Source organism: Cantharellus anzutake (assembly GCF_015039405.1).
Source record: "Cantharellus anzutake strain C23 chromosome Unknown EI90scaffold_222, whole genome shotgun sequence".
In the NCBI taxonomy this organism is placed as follows: Eukaryota; Fungi; Basidiomycota; class Agaricomycetes; order Cantharellales; family Hydnaceae; genus Cantharellus; species Cantharellus anzutake.
In genome coordinates this window covers 77,065-93,936 of record NW_024067172.1, presented here as the reverse complement: position 1 = coordinate 93,936, position 16,872 = coordinate 77,065, and the positions used below count along the sequence as shown (strand labels likewise).

Sequence of the window (16,872 nt, the reverse complement as noted above, 5' to 3'; positions counted from 1 at the left end):
CAGATCGGGCCATCGACTCCTGTCGACGGAAAGACGAGCTGGGTGAACTAGAAGGTAAGACGGACGGAGAGAGGGGGGCAAAAGAGCCAATCGAGTCATTGAACAACTCGGATACGATTCCGGTGCAAAACGCCTCTGAATCTGGGCCACCAAAAAAACGAGGGTTTTTCTTCTCGCACTGCCACTCATCACCTAACGCTTCCGATCGCGCATCGCTCACTTCACCTTCTTCAGTTTAGATAGTACCGCAGTCAGTAGCTAACGTCGAATTAGAGTACACATAAAATGGCCGGATCGGAACGACCTCTTCACGTCCTTATTGTCTGTCTGGGAAACATCTGTCGGAGTCCCATGGTACAAGGACTCTCCGATCTGGCACCGAGATGACACTACACTCATCGACACGACTCTTGATTGCTTTCTTCGCTAAGGGGCACGCGGTAATGGAGCATGAAGCAAAGAAGAAGGGTCTCAATCTCGTAGTTGACAGTGCTGTGAGTTGCATAGTTGTGCGTCTTGTGGGAATTTCTGGGTCCGACTCGCACGGAATTTAAGGGGACTGCAGCTTACCACGAAGGCGAAGAACCAGATGAGAGGTAGGCGGGATCTCTTTAGGTTGTTATTGCAACATCATCTAAGAGTTGATGGACTAGAACAGTCGCGACATGTAAGAAGGTGCACGGACAATCGTAATTTCCTTCCTTCAAATGGCTAACGACTCGTAACGTACCATTCCGACAGCATGGAGTTCCTATTGACCACCTTGCCCGAGCGGTCGTACAAAATGATTTCAAAACATTCGATTACATCCTGGCCTCTGATACTCAGGTTGGTCCAACCCCCGGAATGCTAAGCTAGGCTCCTGGACTTGTTGATACTTGTAATCGCCAACGCCCCCTTTATAGAACCTTGAAAACCTGCGACGGGTAGCGCCCAAAGGGAGCAAGGCAAAAAGTTGCACACTTTTGACCTTCCGATGAACGAATTAGCTGATGATCCCCCACTCTCCAGTTGCCCTATTCGGCTCCTTCGACGATAACAAACCAATACAAGACCCATATTATGGCGGGATGGTACGAGATATTTATGCCGAGTTTCACTTCCCTGTGCTGTCATGGGCTGACCATATCGCTAGAGGGGGTTCGAGAAAACATATGAACAATGCGTTCAATACTCGCACGCTTTCTTTGACTACGTTTCTGCCAATGGATCACCGACTGCTTCGCTCTAAACGTAGAACGAGACTTTCCGTCCTAATCACAGGCTACTGTGTCGCGGTATATACAAATCCATTTTTGGCATTGAGCTCGAGCAAAAGAAACATGCAAATTGAGTGTAGCAGGCATCATTACGAGTCCCCTTACCCGTGAAGAGCTCAACAGCCAAACGATGAGCGCCGGCTGCCGGAGGCCAAGTATGAAATCCCGCATCCGCGTCTTGCTTGCATCACGCGCCAGCAAGATCACTACAGGAACAACACCGCGGACCATGGGATCTAGGTCATTCCAGCTGAGACCAACAGGCCAGATTATAACAGTACAACAGCAGGCTCTCGGTTGCACGGCGGATTGTGTTGAATTCACGTTCACGCATTGCTCGGTGTGTGAAACTGTATGGGTTCACATAATAAACGGAATGCGCCATGGAAGCACCTAGTGCGTGGGTTAATCGTGAAATAAAGTTAAAACGTGGAAATTATCTCAAGAATAGCACACCTTTTGAGTAGATTCAAGAGTCCCAACACATGATGTTGCTGCGCACCCTGGGTGCTTGGACTTGGATAATGAAGAACCCACCGTCGCGCATGTCAATAGCAAGGGTTCGTGGATCATGCAAGGACGTCCGGTGTGTGGAAAGGAACCCATCCCCCGCCGTTGAGTTAATTCATCATACCTGGTCCGAACGCTCCAACGTACCGCATCCGAACTATTTCTTCTATTACTAATCGCAGTTATCGAATACTTAGACGGGAGCCTGATCCGGGCCGGGTCCGACGCAGAGAACGGATTTCCTTTCTGGACGTTCACACTCGAACCGTCACAGCGATAACGTCAACAAAAGTGACACATTTTACGTAATTCCGCTGTCAGTGGATCTTTTGACGCTTACGGTTGCTCAGAGCACGCGCATAGTTTGCCATTCGTCGCTCTCGCAAGGCAAGCTGAGGGCTTCCCAACCATTTCTCAAAGAAGCAGCGACACCAAGAGACGGAGCGGCGACCGCCGAAGTTCGGCAATCCGAAACCCTAACAGGATAATAGTCGCTTTGATCAGGAGCAGTGTTTCAACCCGGCGTTTTACAGGCTCTAGTGTTATTCTCTTGGCGTCGGCCAGGTGGGGCCGTGCTGGAATATGCTAAGTGTATCGCATCTGTGAGGCATCGCCTGGTCCAGGCTTGCTGACACACAGCCAAGACTCAAATACCAGTGATTCTGAGCGATCTCAGGCGGTGGGTGAACTGGGACCATCAATATATGCAAACGAAGGACCCAAATGAGAATCAGACACAACCCTCATTTCCCGCCCGGCTGAGCAATGGGATCTAAAGATCATACAAATACCATCCTTTTAAAACTTCACAGCGCTTCGGGATGACGTTGACACCCCGAGCGGAGACATAGATTGTCAAATTAACAAGATTATACATCAAAAAATGCGTCCGTGCTGCTCTCCTGTACATTAGAATCAAGGACATGTGGAACGTAAGATGTGGCCAAAATTTAGTCAATGTGTGGGCCCAAATGAGGTAGTTCAAGATCGGTATCCTCATCATCATCCCGTTTACCACCAGCCGTAGCAAGCGCCTTCTTCTTGAACGCACCGAAGGTGTGAGCTCCCTTCGTGGGGGGGTTGATCGCGAACACCATGCCTTTGCTGCAATGGCCGGTCTGGCGGCAGTAGAACCACAACGGGTCTTTCGTCAAGACACGGACCGAGACGATCTTCTCCACGGGATGGATGGGGTCTACGGGCTGGAAGCCTGAGTCAAACCCAATGTTACGTCCATGCGAATCCCTGAGTTTCGAACATGGGGAGTCGAACGAGGATTCGGTCACTACGTGGCCAAACGAAACTCTTCAGGCGAAATCCAGGTTGGGGGAAACGGCGCAAACCGTACCTGTATGGTTCTTGGGATGGAAAATGAATTTCACCACATCCCCTTTGTTCGTGAACTGCCGTGGGTGAGGGACGTCAGGAAAAGTAAAACATGCCAGCTGCCGTAGCAAAGCTATGATTTGACACGCACGATAAAGGGGGGGTCGTACACAAGTTGACCGTTAGGCCCGACATTGACCTAAAGAATGAGATAGTCAGCAATGTACAGATTACTACTTCATGACTCTTCGCGTACCAAGTGTGTCTTCGGTACCACAGCCGCGAATGCCGAACTGAAAACAGCCAGCCCAGTGTATGCATAGAGAAAGAGCTTCATTGTGCTTCTGGATGAGTGTGAGTGTGCGAGGTGAGTATGGGTATGGATCCAGGGAGCTCCAAAGAAGCCCACCATTTATAGGCTACCCATATCCTGCACGTGTCATTGCAGGAATGATCGACAACGCAGTGCACATAAGGGACCGGGCATGCCGACTACCAGTCGCAAGCAAATGGGCAGTGTCAAACCCCGAGATGAGGGCGGGTGCACAGGCATGCAACTGTCAGTCACAAACGGAAGAGTGTTGCCAGGCAGCCAAGATGCCCTGCCTCGTGTCCGTGTCAATCTCGGTACCCTGACCGCTGGGTCTCAAATGGTCCCGAGGCGACGGGCACGACGGGAGGCACATCTGACACCTGAGTAAATTCCCCCATTCAGAATAATATCGACAGCCTCTGTTATCGTGCAGTGACGGTTATTACGCAATCTCTCGGTGTTCCTGCCACGGTAGCAGTCAAAGCTTGTTTCGCGTTGAGCCAGGTCAGTGTTAAGTTAGATGACTGAAGCTCTCCCGTGACATCTGGCCCAGCCCCCAATTCGAGAAGTCCAGTGACTCAGCACCGCACCTAACCTGATGCCATCAGACACGGAGATATCTCATTCACGATCGTTCAGATGACCGTCGGTATTCCCAGGGACCGGCTGGATTGTAATACTAACTTGGGAAAGTTTCTGCAAGTTAATCAGTACCGGGGTTCGATGACGCGGATCGAGGCACTGAGCTACGGACTCAACATTTTCTCACGACTGACTCTCCCCCTCTCCTCATCCCACAAACGACTTTGCGTTCGGAATCTCTCCCATCTGCGAATCTTTGCTGCTACTATCATCCCTACTTTGAAAGCTTCGTCCTTTCGCATGTTTATCCCTCACTTATCGTCACGCCCTTAGCCGCTGCTCAGCAGGTTATAGACTTCATCACGGAGGTTTCTGACCAGGTTTTTTTTTTTTGTCTCTATAACTTAAGAACTCCGTCTTTAGGGCTCACCGTGTTCTAGCTCCAGTGCCTCAGCGCTCCTGCGTCCCTAACCTCGCCCATGTCCAGTGATGCTATGTTTCTCTCCCACTTCTCCGAGACCACAGCCGTCGAGCCTGACCTAGTCTCGCTCTTTGAGCGTATCCACTTCTACACTGGCATCTCGGACGACCCTCCTCCCCTCCTCCACCGTTCCGATCTCCTGCAGCGTCCCTTCGTCATCCCTCGAGACAGGTTCTCCGCCATCCCCGAGAAGACCGCTCACGGAGTCGTCCACCCGGTCCTCAAGAACAAGTTTTGGAAGGAGACCGTTGCTCCTGAGATCATCGCCCTGCTCAAGGATAAGACCCGTAGTGTTCACGTCTCTACGATGCTGCCTGTCCGCTTCTCCACCCCCGATGAGAACGGCAAGGATGTCCTCGATAAACACATCGTCCTGTGGATCTCTGTTCATCCTAACACCACGAAGGAGACCTCCTGCCGCGACGCCAACGCCCCCGTCCTCGCCATTCTCGCTAAGCACGGCATCCAGGACGCAGCCGTTCACTGGATTGAAGGTGCTGTCGAGTCCCTGGCCGGTCCCCCTCCCATGATGCGCGTCGTCAGGGACACGGACCCGACCCACTGGATCCGCCGAGCTCTGACAGCCGTCTTGGGCGTCCCCCTCGCTGCGGAGGAGTTGGCGGACAAGGATGTGCAGGGCTCCCTCGGCGTATACTTCCACGAGGGCAAGGACCGGCATGGTAACAAGAGCACGAGGGTTATGGCGCTTACGAACAAGCCGTTACCTCCAAGGACACCACGGCCGACTACGAGTCAGTGGCCGCCCTGGTGCACCTCGTCAGTACACGCGTAACTGCGGTCGTCGTCGTTTCGAGCAGGTGGTCAACGAGACGCGCGCGCCCATTGCTACGAAGCTCGGTGACGCCAAACTCTTCGCCGAGCAGCTTGCGGCACTGTCGGCGAAACCGGCATCCGACGAGGAGGAGGCGGCGGCGGAAGACAAGTTGGACTTGGAGAGGAAGGAGGAGGACTTGAAGAGGGCGAAGGTGGACGTTGATATCCTGGTTGACTTCCTCAAGCTCCTCAACTCTAATGTCTACCAGCGAATCGTCGGGTGGCTCGATTGGGCACCCCAAATCGCTAACGATCTCGACAACCGCCGCTATACTCGAGACATAGGCGTCATCGCGCTTGAGGACAAGTTCCTGAAGGGCTTCAAAGGCAACTATGTCTATCTCGGTGTGTTCTGCTTGTATTTCTCTTCTTTTTCTATTTTCGTCTAATGGAAACATGAATCTTTAGCTGGCAAGTTCACCCGCGACGAGATTGTTTCGTTCTTCTACCCCAATGCCACTAACCCACCATCCTTCGAGTACCCAAAAGATCACTTCTTCAGGATTTCCGATTGTGTCGACGCCGCAGGCCTGGCGAACCCCTACCTTGCGACGAGCAAGGCAACCCGTGCTTCATCGTGGCCAAGAATGGGCAGACGACTGATCTCACCTTTGGTCGCTTCTCCGGGTTGGAAGCTTACACGTGTGACGAGTTCGAGCACGATTCGTGGGAGGTCGCTGTCCTCAACTTTAACAGAGAGCACGGCAACTTTTCTGACCATGGCGACTCTGGCGCATGCATCTTCGACGCCAAAGGCAAGATGGTCGCGATCTTGCATTCCGGCATGCCCAGGGGAACGTCCAGCCACGTCACGTTTGGCACTCCTGCTCACTACGTCGTCGATCTCGTCAGGGAACGCTACCCCCATGCCGATTTTGACCGCCTCAAGTTCGCCGAAACCGCAGCTTGAAGCCCCAAATCTTTTTCTGTCGGTTTTCGCCTCCATCATCACTGTCTTTTCTCCTCGACTCTTTCTATCTCATTGGTCGTTGGCTCCCAACGCGTGTTTTCCACAGTCGATTCGCTGCGAACGTTTGTCCCTTTTCCTTGTTCTTTTTCGTACAGGTAGCTGACAAACTTTGACGTCTAGATCTGCGCACGCTTCGGTTTGTTCCCTCGACTTTGTCTTGACCCGTCCTTGGCTCGGTAATGTAATTTATCGGTTGGTTGTCGACGATGCTGGATGTCTTGACTCGTGAATCCCTGACTCGGTACGTTCATCTCCTCTACCTAATATTCTCCCCGCCGTTTTCATATCTAGACACTGGAGGATGGACTTTGCGCTTCAGGTATGTCTTGTTTCTCGTCATGTCTCTCGATTCCTGTGGCTAATGACTTAGGCCTTGGGCTCTTGGATACATGTCGTCAGTCGCTCTAGCTTCTCATTGTGAACTCGCAGCCTCCGTCTGCTATGCATGCCTTTTGTTGTCTCGTATATCGCTTCCATCCCCTTTCCCTCGTTTTTGCCCTTCCCCCCCGGCTTTTTTTTCAAATCGTATAAAACCCATATCCTTGTCTCTACGTTCTACTGTGTAGTACACGGTACAATGGACCTTAATACGTTGTTGTCCTTTGTTTAAAGCTGCGAGTGATAAGTTTCGTGAACTTTTGATGACGAGGTAAGTAACGGAGGAGTGAAACAGCACTCCGGTATCGTTAACTTGGTAGATGCACTTTGCGTCGTTCTTCGTTAGTGCCCATTAAGTTTCTTCGATTGGACCATGCGACAAACTCATGGCTGGTGAACGTTCTAGAAGTAAATGTTCGCAGTTACTCCAAGTCGAGCTGGAGGCTATCCTGTGAGTTCTATCGCTTAGTCTAACAGTCAGTCAAGTCTGACGAAGTAGTTGGCAAATGGCATGCAGAGGTAGGAGTTCAACAAACGACAAGCTATTGACTTTAAATGCAGACAAACAAACGAACAATCTATAATTACAGCAAGGTGCAAAAAAATCGACGCGCCCAATTTGGATGAATGTCCGTGCAGGTCATGTGATAGTCATGTGATTATCCACAAATGGCAGAAAATAAATGATGATCGACTTGCAGTTTCCTAAATAGGATTGATCACATGACCTGATCGACCATTCATCCAAATCTGTTGCGCCGTTTGTTTTGCACCTTGCTGTAATGTATAACTTAAATTTGAACTGATATCAAACCTCCGCAGGGTTTGTCTAAGTTGGCCGTCCTTGCTTATAATACCATCGATGCCTTCCTAGCTCAACTTGAGGACTGACGCCCAGCAAGAGATGCATGCACGACGCTGTTTAATTCGCTGAACCTTTGTCTTTCGCTTTGTAACTTTCTGAACTGGAGCATCGCTTCTCTCCACGTACTGCCTCAGTGGTCCCTTCCCTTAGAACATCAATCTTCATGCCTCTGAACAGTTATACCATCTTCCTTCTCGGCCCGAAGTGCATCGCCTGTGCCTTCTCGTTCTGTACAACAGTATCGGAACCGAGAGCCAACACCTCGGTCGGCGATTGGTACAAATTCAGCGTTCTCTGAGGGCACACGGTCCCATTCTCATTTGACGAATCCTAAGTAGTCTCACATCCCATGAGGAGACTGTACGAACCTGGGATGTGGTCGTGCGTGGGCTTAGGATCCTCCGAGGACACTGTTAACTTAGTCTCACTCTCACCTGGTTAGCCTCAGCATTTGAAGACGAGATAGTGGCCATCTGAAATGTAGTGTCCATGGAAGCAACTTCTATCAGTAACAAATCCGTCCTGTCCAACCTCTATGTGGATCCATTCTCCGATGGCCATGACTGCTTATTCGTCGAAGCTAACCATTGCCAAACCTGTACCGTCCAATCACAAGATGCTGGGAATACATCAGATGAGAATGAGACTAACTTAACCGACGCTCCTTCGAAGACTTTGAGTCCTTCCCCAGGGTCCGATTCCAGATTCTCGCTGTCTTGTCATCGGATGCTGAGGCTACCCTGGATCCATCGGATGAGGGTAAGGCTGAGGTGACGCTCATCTTGTGCTTTCAGAGGGCCCTGAGTTCTCTGGTCACTGCATTCAAGTTCTACTGTGAATATCAGCGGCGCCACTATTACGCATAGTTGTTCATGGGAGGGTGTTCGTGAAAAGGTGAACACTGTGACGTGGTATATTTCTCGAGGGAATGACCGGGTGGTGCCAATGGGATACCCGTGGGAGGTAAGCACTTGACAGTCGTATGCGGTGCAAAGCGACAGCGACACTGTTTTCGTCCTGACCATATTGCTCGGGGTGTGGTATCACCGGCAAACGACCAAGATGTTTGGCTACATCTTACTGTGATCTTAGGGTTCGATCACAAAGTCAGTGCTCCACCGGCACGTCAAGCTTACGCGCCAGAAGAGAACAAGGCCAAAAGTAATTCCACACCCATATCTCCCCCGGTTGAACGTAATACCCGACGAAAGGCAATCGCTATTCGCAGCCTCGACATTTGGATAATCAAGTATACCAGTACACATAGTCGTGGCGAGGTACGAATTATTTTGAATTTCGGTCACCCTTGTCCGCCTAAGTAAATCGGTGACACAATTAATTGGAAATGGTGTTTTGTGTTCTCCCTTTCAGGATTCTAGCAGATATATGATCAATGTCAGTACTAGAGTGCGTAAACTTGCGCGGCATGCGTACTTCAACTATTGGACACTCTCAGTGAACACCTACAGGGGCACCAGGAAACCTCCGAGCCCGATTGAGTCGGTTGAGATCCAATGTGTTTAATGGTATCCCCGTTTCTATAACCTTTTGGCCCGAACCCAGCCAAACCATCCTTCGACTCAAATATCGTTCCACGGCATGATTTCAGATGTCTGCTTGCATGCTACCTGACAGCCCCGCAACCCTTCGTCTTCACAGACACACTCTGTGTACACACTCCCTTCGCGAATCACGACATGTTTTGATGTTTACTCTAACAACACACAAAACGGAGTGGGTGATGCTTGCCGCTGTATCATCGGTCCCATCATACCTGCATTAACGTTCTGCTGGGAAGAGATTGGTTTGAGAAGTGATTGTAGCGTATGGCTATGAACTGAATGGCCAATGCGGAATCCGACATCGACATCCTGCGACGTATTCGTTCCTAGAGTACTGTTTGAAGTTGGCTAATCGACTGACGCCGCACGCACATTGTTGAGAGTCCATGATCCTTGCGCGCGTACCCAATCCATACTAGTCAGTGGCTCCAAGGCACTCAGGGAGTGCCTTACTCTGTAACATTTGTGATATGTACCGATTCAACCTCTATGCAAACGTTTTTAAAGTCCGAAGTCTAGTACACCCAATACAGTCTAATCTCGATCCCAACACCCCCCTACCCAACACCTCAATGGACGAACCCATACTTCTTCTTTGCCCCACGCTCCACAAACCCTCTAAAGGCCCACCAATACACAAGATGAGCATATCGATAGGGCCAAGAAGGCAACCAAACGATGTTCGTAATTGTTCCCTTCCTCTTCCAATCAATCACATCTATACAGGCTCTCGCGACATCTTCCCGTCTCAACTTTTTACCTTCCCTTCTCAATTGGGTCGACACACCCGTCTCGTTTCCTCTCCCTTCAGGCGTCCTTACTGTTTCTTCTGGACCTTCAAGCTCTCGAGGACTCGTCGTCCCCATCGACGTCGACATTGACGTTGAAGACTCAGGCGCAGGATTGAGATCCAGGTCTACTGCCTTTTTACGAAAGTCATCACCTTCGATGCTCCCGGGTAAGATGATCGAGAAATCGAGTTTTGAACTCCATTCTATGGATAAAGATTGGAAAAAGACGAGTGAGGCCGATTTGGTGGATGCGTAGATGGATCGGGTGGGTGCTGGTATGGCGCCTGCGATGGAGGAAAGGAGGAGGATCGAAGGGGAAGGGGAAGGGGATCCGGACAGGGTTGGTTTCCGTAGGAGGAGGGGGATCTATCAGGGAGGAGTGGTCAAGTAATGTTTGTTATAAGGAGAAAGTCTCAGTACGCACGAGAGCAACAGCCGAAAGAACAGGCCCAAGAAAATTCCCTTTTAACGAACGCTCAATCACGTCATTTACCTTCTGAACCCCATCGCTTGTATCATACGTCCCACTGCGCAACAAAAATATTAACTAGTTGGGCTAATCGTGAATCAAAGCCAGTCCCGTACCTCTCGTCATGAGTCGAGTGTCGATATCCAGCAATGTCCATAACTGGCCGCACGCTTGAAACGCCTGCACATATAATCAACGTATCAAACCATCCCCATGCTTTGATAGATTCCAACAATTTAAAGGACATGATCACGAAGATGAAATAGTAAATATTGCAATACAGGTCGAAAGTCCCATTCACACTTACCTTTCTCGATCTGGCGGGTCAGACTTGACACGTCCTCAATGATCGAACAATCCGCAGCAATCGCCAACACCGGAGATTTCGTCAGCTGAAATACCCAAAGCAGACATATCATTCAACGGGTCTCAGCCAGCGCCAAACGATGCGCAATCCAATCATTGCGGGGTGTGGGGTTCACGACTTGACCCACCAGTTCACACTCCCTCTTCACAGCTCCCAATTCTTCCTTTCTTCTCCCAACAATGGCAATTCCACCGGCTCCTCGGCGGGAATACCGAAGGGCGATCTCTCTCCCCACACCTGATGAAGCGCCGATGACGAGAACGCGTTCTGTCGCTGGTGGGACGTTCCTCCATCTCGGTGGTTTGGAATTTCTCTTTGATTTGCGAATAGCGTGAAGAAGAACTGAAATTAACAGAGCCACAGGGTAGAACCAATATGAAGTCATAGCGAAAACGTTCCCGTGCGGTTTGCGCAAATCGAAATGACCGCTTTTGGTGCCACAACCGTGAGAATTTCCGCTTCATGTTCAAATCATTCTTTCAGTGTCGGACCTCGTGCGGGTACATGCATGCGGGATACTGCGCTGAGATGCATCGCTTATCAAGGGAAAAAAAAGCGTAACTGCAACTTCTTGACGATGTTCTTCGCCTAGACAGGGTCAAACGGTGAGTGCAGTCTTCAAAGTGAAATGGAACATTGGGCTGCATGCACGTACCTCGCAGGCTAGGCGGTTTCCTTACCAGTATTATCATTCTTGATGACGTACCTGGGGGTCGTTGCTTGAGGCGCTCACTTCATTACCGGTGGGACCAACATTCTAAAATAAAGATAAGTGCGAATGGAGTGATAGTGTATTTTAACCATGGTCTCGGTCACGACATCGACAATCTTGCCGGTGGTGGTAGAGTTCTCGACGTTTCCGCCTCTCTACGGCATCCATATGAGCCCACAGTCGCGTTAAGGAGGCGTATGTGTGCGTGCTGGCCGTTAAGACTTACAACAGCCTGGTATTCGACCTTGTTGCCAACTTGGCACTTGGCCCCAGTTTAAATAATTCCATTTGGTCTATCGTTTGAAAGGAGCCCCCCTGTATCGATCTATCTCCGTGTTCCATAGTGGGAAACTGCCCTGTCTCGGGCGCAGCTACATGTTGATCGCCAACTTACAATGTGCTGGGTGATGATGTTCCACCCCATGCCGACACCCTAAGCACAATGCAAAATCCCAACTCAGGTGTGGACGTTCCGGAGTATGCCTTCCGAGTCGTCTGCCCGAAACCGTGACGCTGTTGTCAGCATTGCCTGTCGAGGAGCGAAATTGAACAAAGCTAGAGAGAGGGTTTCGTGAGGCTAAATCCACGGGATTCTTGGTAATTCATTACGCAGCTTAGCCGATGTCGGGACCTGAGCTTATATAATTAAGCTTTCACCTCGATTCCTTCGGCCTCCAAGTCCAAAGAGGGTCATCACATCAGACACCAGAGACGAGATATTTTATCATGGGTATATGTGTTAGAACAGCAGTCCAACGTACGCCGCAGCCGCGACATTACCGTTGTAGTGGGGCTGACTGGTTTAATCTTTTCACGCTTAATTGTGATATGACACTGTTGTCGAGTTTCTTGCGTGTAGTGCGCGCATGGCACTTTGTTTCTCGTTTGCCTCATGCTAGACATACTTAAGGAGAGCTCGCTAGTAAAAGAGACAGCGCATCGATATATCGTGCTCAGTGGATCACTGGCTATCTTCAACAGCATGGGGCTCTGGGAGAGTTCGGTGTACCCACAAGGCTAAGAGTGCAACATTTCCCGTGCTTCCGACTCACATCATTAGACATGGACCAAGGCAGCATCCCTCCCATATTGAGTCATTTGCCAATGACTGATCAGGCAATGCCCGTGATTGAATATCCAGTGTTCAATTTTCGTTGAGTTTGGTCTAACTATATATAGTTTGTGAGGCAAGTTTGACTCTGAATTGCGAAAACAATTTCTGAGTTGGCGTTTACTTAGTAGACTTCATCCACGTACTGTCCATCCTGCCAGTGGTTGCTGTGAAATGCCTACAACGGCACTTTCTGCCCTCACGGCGGGTGATCTTGTCAGTCTTTCTTAGTCTGCCGCTGTATTTGAAAGCTGAAATCTGGCATCATCAGACGAAGAGTTCTCGACAGGCAATTGCTAAGCATATTCTTCTGCTGCTAAAGGGCCCTTTCTGTGACATAGATGGGATCGCAGACCCCGTGTTTCTGCAAAAGCTCATTGAGACTCGCTTCGGTGAAGTGTAAGGTGTTCGGACCGAACCAGCTTCTCTCACCGTTGATCTTCTCTCCCGCTAGATTAAATGTTGAAATATTCTCAGCAAGAAGGAGAACTGGCATTTTCATCACATTCCCCACTCCCGCTTCTCGAAATGAATTCGTAGAATTCGCCATGTCCATAAAGGATCCAAAGGATCCTCTATATCCCATTCAGGGCGCGACAAAGGACGAAAAAGCATATGCACCCAGTTTTCTACCCTTGTATCATATCCCTCTATCTCTCGAGAAAATTCTAGCCTCCTATGGTTTCCTACAGTTCGGTTCGAGTGGGCAGTCTCCCTTTGCCTTCTGGTCGTACTAATTCTTTCTGTCATACCAGGACCCTCGAAAAGCTCAGCATCTTCTGCAGCTCAATACAGGGCTCCCAAACATTGGTCCACAATTAACGATAAATCGGTCAATTCACCGACATCCACCTCTGCGAAGTTAACTATTGGTACACGGTCATTGGTAGAGATGTCAACCGTCACGGCTTACCATCATGAACCGCATCCTGCCCAAGCCGGAATATCTTCTGCTGCGCCAGAGGACAGTGCCTCCACCTCCGCCGCAGTCCAGGTGAAAGCAGCTGCTTCCCATGCATCTGTTCGAACGGGTATGGTCGCACGATTCACAGAGGATGTTTGTATCCAAACAGAGCCTGAGCCGGTCAAGAAGAATGTTGCCGAGCTAATCGAAGAACTCCGCCAAGTTAAGCAGAAGGTCGAAGCTTTGACAGCGCAATTCTCCACTGTGCCAGAGCGGCTCATCGCTGCTGGTGTTCGGCAGGAGTCTCTCGGCAAGCGCAAACGCCAAGAGTCGGATGATGGCGAGACGGTCGTTTAATCAATCTTTACTACTTGCAATTGTCTCCAATATTGACGGCTTTTGTGTATATATTCGTGACATATTCGTTTACTTTTTGCAGCATCCTGGACATCAACAGAGTGTTGGGGTGCAATTCTATAATCAAGCGCGTATACCGTTCCATCCACCACATTACTGTAATAACTTTTTCCGACTATCAGTGAATCGATCGGATCCGCCATCATCTCACCTCCAGCAATTTCGCAAGCCCGGTCGAAATGAATCACTTTATTCAACCCTCTACCTTCCCTCGGAGCTGCGGGGTTGTCAACTGCTGAAGCGGTCAGTGGAATACCGAAGTACGTATAGAAGGAAGTCCCCACGCAAGGATACATGTGCTGGGATATGTCCTTCGTTGAATTTGGGTCTCACTGAAGGATCGTCTCGTCTCGATAGAAGTGAGTTTGGGCCAGTCAAAATTTGGTTGTTTTCTATTTAGGGGACACTATCCATTCTGTCTGCATGAAATGACTACAACGACACTTTCCAACATCACGCCAGATGACCTTGTGAGTCTTTGTAAAATTCTTGCTTTCCTGCTACATTGAAAATGTGGCATTACTGACACTATTAGACGTGGGGGTGTCGATGTGCACTTATTAAGCACATATTTCTCCTACTGCACAGGTGGGGCCCTGTCTGCGACACAGAGAGGCTGGCAGACCCTGCGTCTCTATGAAAAATCATTCAGAGTCGGTTTGGTGCAATGTGAAGTATCTGGACATCTCTGATCGGTTCCAGCTCCTCTCACTATTGATGTCTCTCCCTCTAGACTAAACATTGACAATGAAAAGCAAAGGCAGTGCTTTCATAACATTTCCCACCATTGCACCATTGCTTCTCAAAATGAATTCTCAAAATTCATGGAGGCCATAAACAATCCAGAGGATCCTCTATACCATCCTAACCCAGTCAATGCACATTCCTGTTCAATGCAACAAGTTCAAGTTTGAGGTGTTCCACACATCAAAATTTCCGGAATTCAAGGGCACATAGCAAGCTGTCAATATACATCATTGTAAGGAAGGGATGGTGGTTATGTTTATTCTTTGTTATTCCTTGTTGTACCTGTGTATTTACATATGTATGGTGCGGAGTCGGGTAAAGGGTTCTTTACTCTTCTCTTCACCAACATCAAATACTAAGTTCTGTCTAACCTAGATCTTGACTGACCTGAGGACTGAAGAGGCACCAAGGTTGGCACCTACACTGACCTTACAATCATCCATGCCAACTGTCAGGAATGTCTAGAACGTGTATCTGGATGGTCTGCAAGGATGTGCAAAGTCGTCTGGGCTCATAAGGTTGGAGGGGTGGGACTTCAGCTTCAGCGACTCAGGTGGAGCACTTCACTTCATTCTTATGTTGGTGTCCCAATTTCAGACAGAAGCCTTATGACAGAGGGAAGAGGCTAGGGGGTAAATCCAAGTTGATATATGAACTGAGGTACATCCAGTGTAACCTACACATGTCATAAGCACAACTAACTAAATAGGACCAGCCCAGAAGGAGTGGCAGATCAAGCATGATATTAATGAATGAAGAAATAGACAAATGGTTAATATCGGCAAACCTTGCCAACAAAAGGAAATAAAGAAACAAGGAGTGGCAAAGGGAGAACAATAGTCTGCAAGCAAACAAAAGAGAGAAAAGGCCATCTGTCAGGGATGCATCCAGGGTAGAGGGGGTCTGGGTGTAGTGCCTGGCAGAGGGACCCTCCTGGGGTGTGAAGCAGGCATGTGTACTGGTGGGCCCAAGGTGGGACAACAGTCCCTGACCACTCAGACTGAAGTGGAAAAGGTGAATTGTTATTAAAGGGGAAAACTACACTACTTACCTGAAGTGGGAAAGGGTTTACTTCAGGTACATGTGGCTTGGGTCACATGATGGGTGCCACATCATCCTTGGAGACAGCTACAGCCACCTGGGTGTGTGGGGGATTGTGTCAGGGCACACCCGCCTGACCCGGCTCCACCCGGCCCAACCTGACCCGGTACCCCGCCGGTCCACCCCTCCTTACCTCCTCCCCCTTTCCCTTCTTCCCCCTCATCCTCCCCTCCTCAGTTTCTCCTTATCTTACTTCTCCTTTATTCTCTCTTTATTCTACACGGACGACTTTCTCTGTATCAATGTACAACTGACCCATCTGCAGCGCGCCCACCATGTACCCGGCCCAGGCACCTCGGGCGACTTCCCGCTGTGCCCAGCACGCGCGCCTGCACCGGATACCCTCGGGATCTCCCACGGAGACACCCGGGTGGTTACGGCTGTGTGCGAGGGTGACGTGGCACCCGTCATGTGATCCAAGCCGCATGTATATAAACGAACCTGAAGTGGGAACCGAAGAAGTAGCCTTCTTCTCAACTTTCCACTTCAGGTAAGTAGTACAATATTTCTCCTTTAATAATAATAACAACTTTCCACTTCAGTCTAAGTGGCCAGGGACCGCTGTCCCACATCGGGCCTGTCAGTACGCACGCCCGATCCGCCCCCTGCCAGGCTCTCGGTCCCGGACGTTATACCCGGACCCCCTCGACCCCGGACGAGTCCCTGACAGCAGAAGAAGGCTTCAACTTCATCTCCCCCGCCTCCCCTGCCTCCCCTGCCATGGTGATGGAAGAACAGTACGATGACCTCCTAGCCCGGTTCCAGGAACTGCAGGCTATTGTGGAAAACCAAGTCCTTAACCACCCCCCACCTGCTCCTGCGCCTGCACCCGCGCCTATCCCCGCACCCGCTCCCACACCTGCCCCCAGACCCAAGCCACCTAAGGTCGCCCCCCCCACGCCCTTCTCGGGAGCCAGTGAGGACCTGGACCGTTTCAAAGCCGAATGTGGAATCTACTTCCACGTCCGCGCGTCCGAGTTCCCCACCGCCCTCTCCCAGATTCTCTTCGTGTTGTCCTACATGAAGGGAGGGCCGGCAGGAGCATGGGCAACGCAACGCATGATCTCGCTGTTGACGGCAGGGTCCCCGGCACTCACCATGGACGAGTTCAACACGGAACTCGACGACATGTTCCAGGACCCAAATCGGGAAGCAACCGCCCGGCAGAAGCTG

General features: G+C 50.2%; 8 protein-coding genes across 8 annotated transcripts; 3 read left to right on the top strand and 5 right to left on the bottom strand.

Annotated features, from left to right (window-relative positions):
• Positions 1-285: 285 nt before the first annotated feature.
• Positions 286-1,231, top strand: EI90DRAFT_2953815 (phosphotyrosine protein phosphatase; the record flags this gene model as incomplete). Its single annotated transcript, XM_039055428.1, has 8 exons — positions 286-354; positions 432-494; positions 556-596; positions 654-675; positions 742-828; positions 906-954; positions 1,012-1,073; positions 1,136-1,231. The coding sequence occupies 8 exons, from the start codon at positions 286-288 to the stop codon at positions 1,229-1,231; spliced, it is 489 nt and encodes a 162-aa protein (XP_038907792.1).
• Positions 1,232-1,239: 8 nt separating this feature from the next.
• On the bottom strand, positions 1,240-1,738 carry EI90DRAFT_3096619 (uncharacterized protein). Its single transcript, XM_039062534.1, has one exon. The coding sequence runs from the start codon at positions 1,488-1,490 to the stop codon at positions 1,254-1,256; it is 237 nt and encodes a 78-aa protein (XP_038907791.1). The 5' UTR covers positions 1,491-1,738; the 3' UTR covers positions 1,240-1,253.
• Positions 1,739-2,719: 981 nt separating this feature from the next.
• On the bottom strand, positions 2,720-3,432 carry EI90DRAFT_3138386 (Cupredoxin; the record flags this gene model as incomplete). Its single annotated transcript, XM_039064893.1, has 4 exons — positions 2,720-3,054; positions 3,118-3,172; positions 3,247-3,294; positions 3,352-3,432. The coding sequence occupies 4 exons, from the start codon at positions 3,430-3,432 to the stop codon at positions 2,720-2,722; spliced, it is 519 nt and encodes a 172-aa protein (XP_038907790.1).
• A 1,037-nt stretch (positions 3,433-4,469) lies between these two features.
• Positions 4,470-6,215, top strand: EI90DRAFT_3148020 (uncharacterized protein; the record flags this gene model as incomplete). Its single annotated transcript, XM_039065562.1, has 5 exons — positions 4,470-5,168; positions 5,204-5,227; positions 5,254-5,650; positions 5,714-5,820; positions 5,862-6,215. The coding sequence occupies 5 exons, from the start codon at positions 4,470-4,472 to the stop codon at positions 6,213-6,215; spliced, it is 1,581 nt and encodes a 526-aa protein (XP_038907789.1).
• A 1,480-nt stretch (positions 6,216-7,695) lies between these two features.
• On the bottom strand, positions 7,696-8,299 carry EI90DRAFT_3023601 (uncharacterized protein; the record flags this gene model as incomplete). The annotated part of the gene is made up of 4 exons (XM_039057878.1): positions 7,696-7,848; positions 7,953-7,991; positions 8,104-8,114; positions 8,170-8,299. 4 exons carry the CDS (start codon positions 8,297-8,299, stop codon positions 7,696-7,698), a joined length of 333 nt encoding a protein of 110 aa, XP_038907788.1.
• Positions 8,300-9,634: 1,335 nt separating this feature from the next.
• EI90DRAFT_3096605 (uncharacterized protein) lies at positions 9,635-10,928 on the bottom strand. Its single transcript, XM_039062533.1, has 5 exons — positions 10,835-10,928; positions 10,648-10,732; positions 10,457-10,556; positions 10,296-10,398; positions 9,635-10,237 (listed from the first exon to the last, which is right to left on the bottom strand). Exons 3-5 carry the CDS (start codon positions 10,495-10,497, stop codon positions 9,650-9,652), a joined length of 732 nt encoding a protein of 243 aa, XP_038907787.1. The 5' UTR covers positions 10,498-10,556; positions 10,648-10,732; positions 10,835-10,928; the 3' UTR covers positions 9,635-9,649.
• EI90DRAFT_3096604 (uncharacterized protein) lies at positions 10,312-11,142 on the bottom strand. The gene is made up of 3 exons (XM_039062532.1): positions 10,648-11,142; positions 10,457-10,556; positions 10,312-10,398 (listed from the first exon to the last, which is right to left on the bottom strand). The coding sequence occupies exon 1, from the start codon at positions 11,090-11,092 to the stop codon at positions 10,760-10,762; it is 333 nt and encodes a 110-aa protein (XP_038907786.1). The 5' UTR covers positions 11,093-11,142; the 3' UTR covers positions 10,312-10,398; positions 10,457-10,556; positions 10,648-10,759.
• A 1,395-nt stretch (positions 11,143-12,537) lies between these two features.
• On the top strand, positions 12,538-14,031 carry EI90DRAFT_967516 (uncharacterized protein). The gene is made up of 6 exons (XM_039068304.1): positions 12,538-12,606; positions 12,659-12,746; positions 12,802-12,929; positions 12,985-13,226; positions 13,286-13,918; positions 13,974-14,031. Exons 2-5 carry the CDS (start codon positions 12,705-12,707, stop codon positions 13,789-13,791), a joined length of 918 nt encoding a protein of 305 aa, XP_038907785.1. The 5' UTR covers positions 12,538-12,606; positions 12,659-12,704; the 3' UTR covers positions 13,792-13,918; positions 13,974-14,031.
• The last annotated feature ends 2,841 nt before the right edge of the window (positions 14,032-16,872 follow it).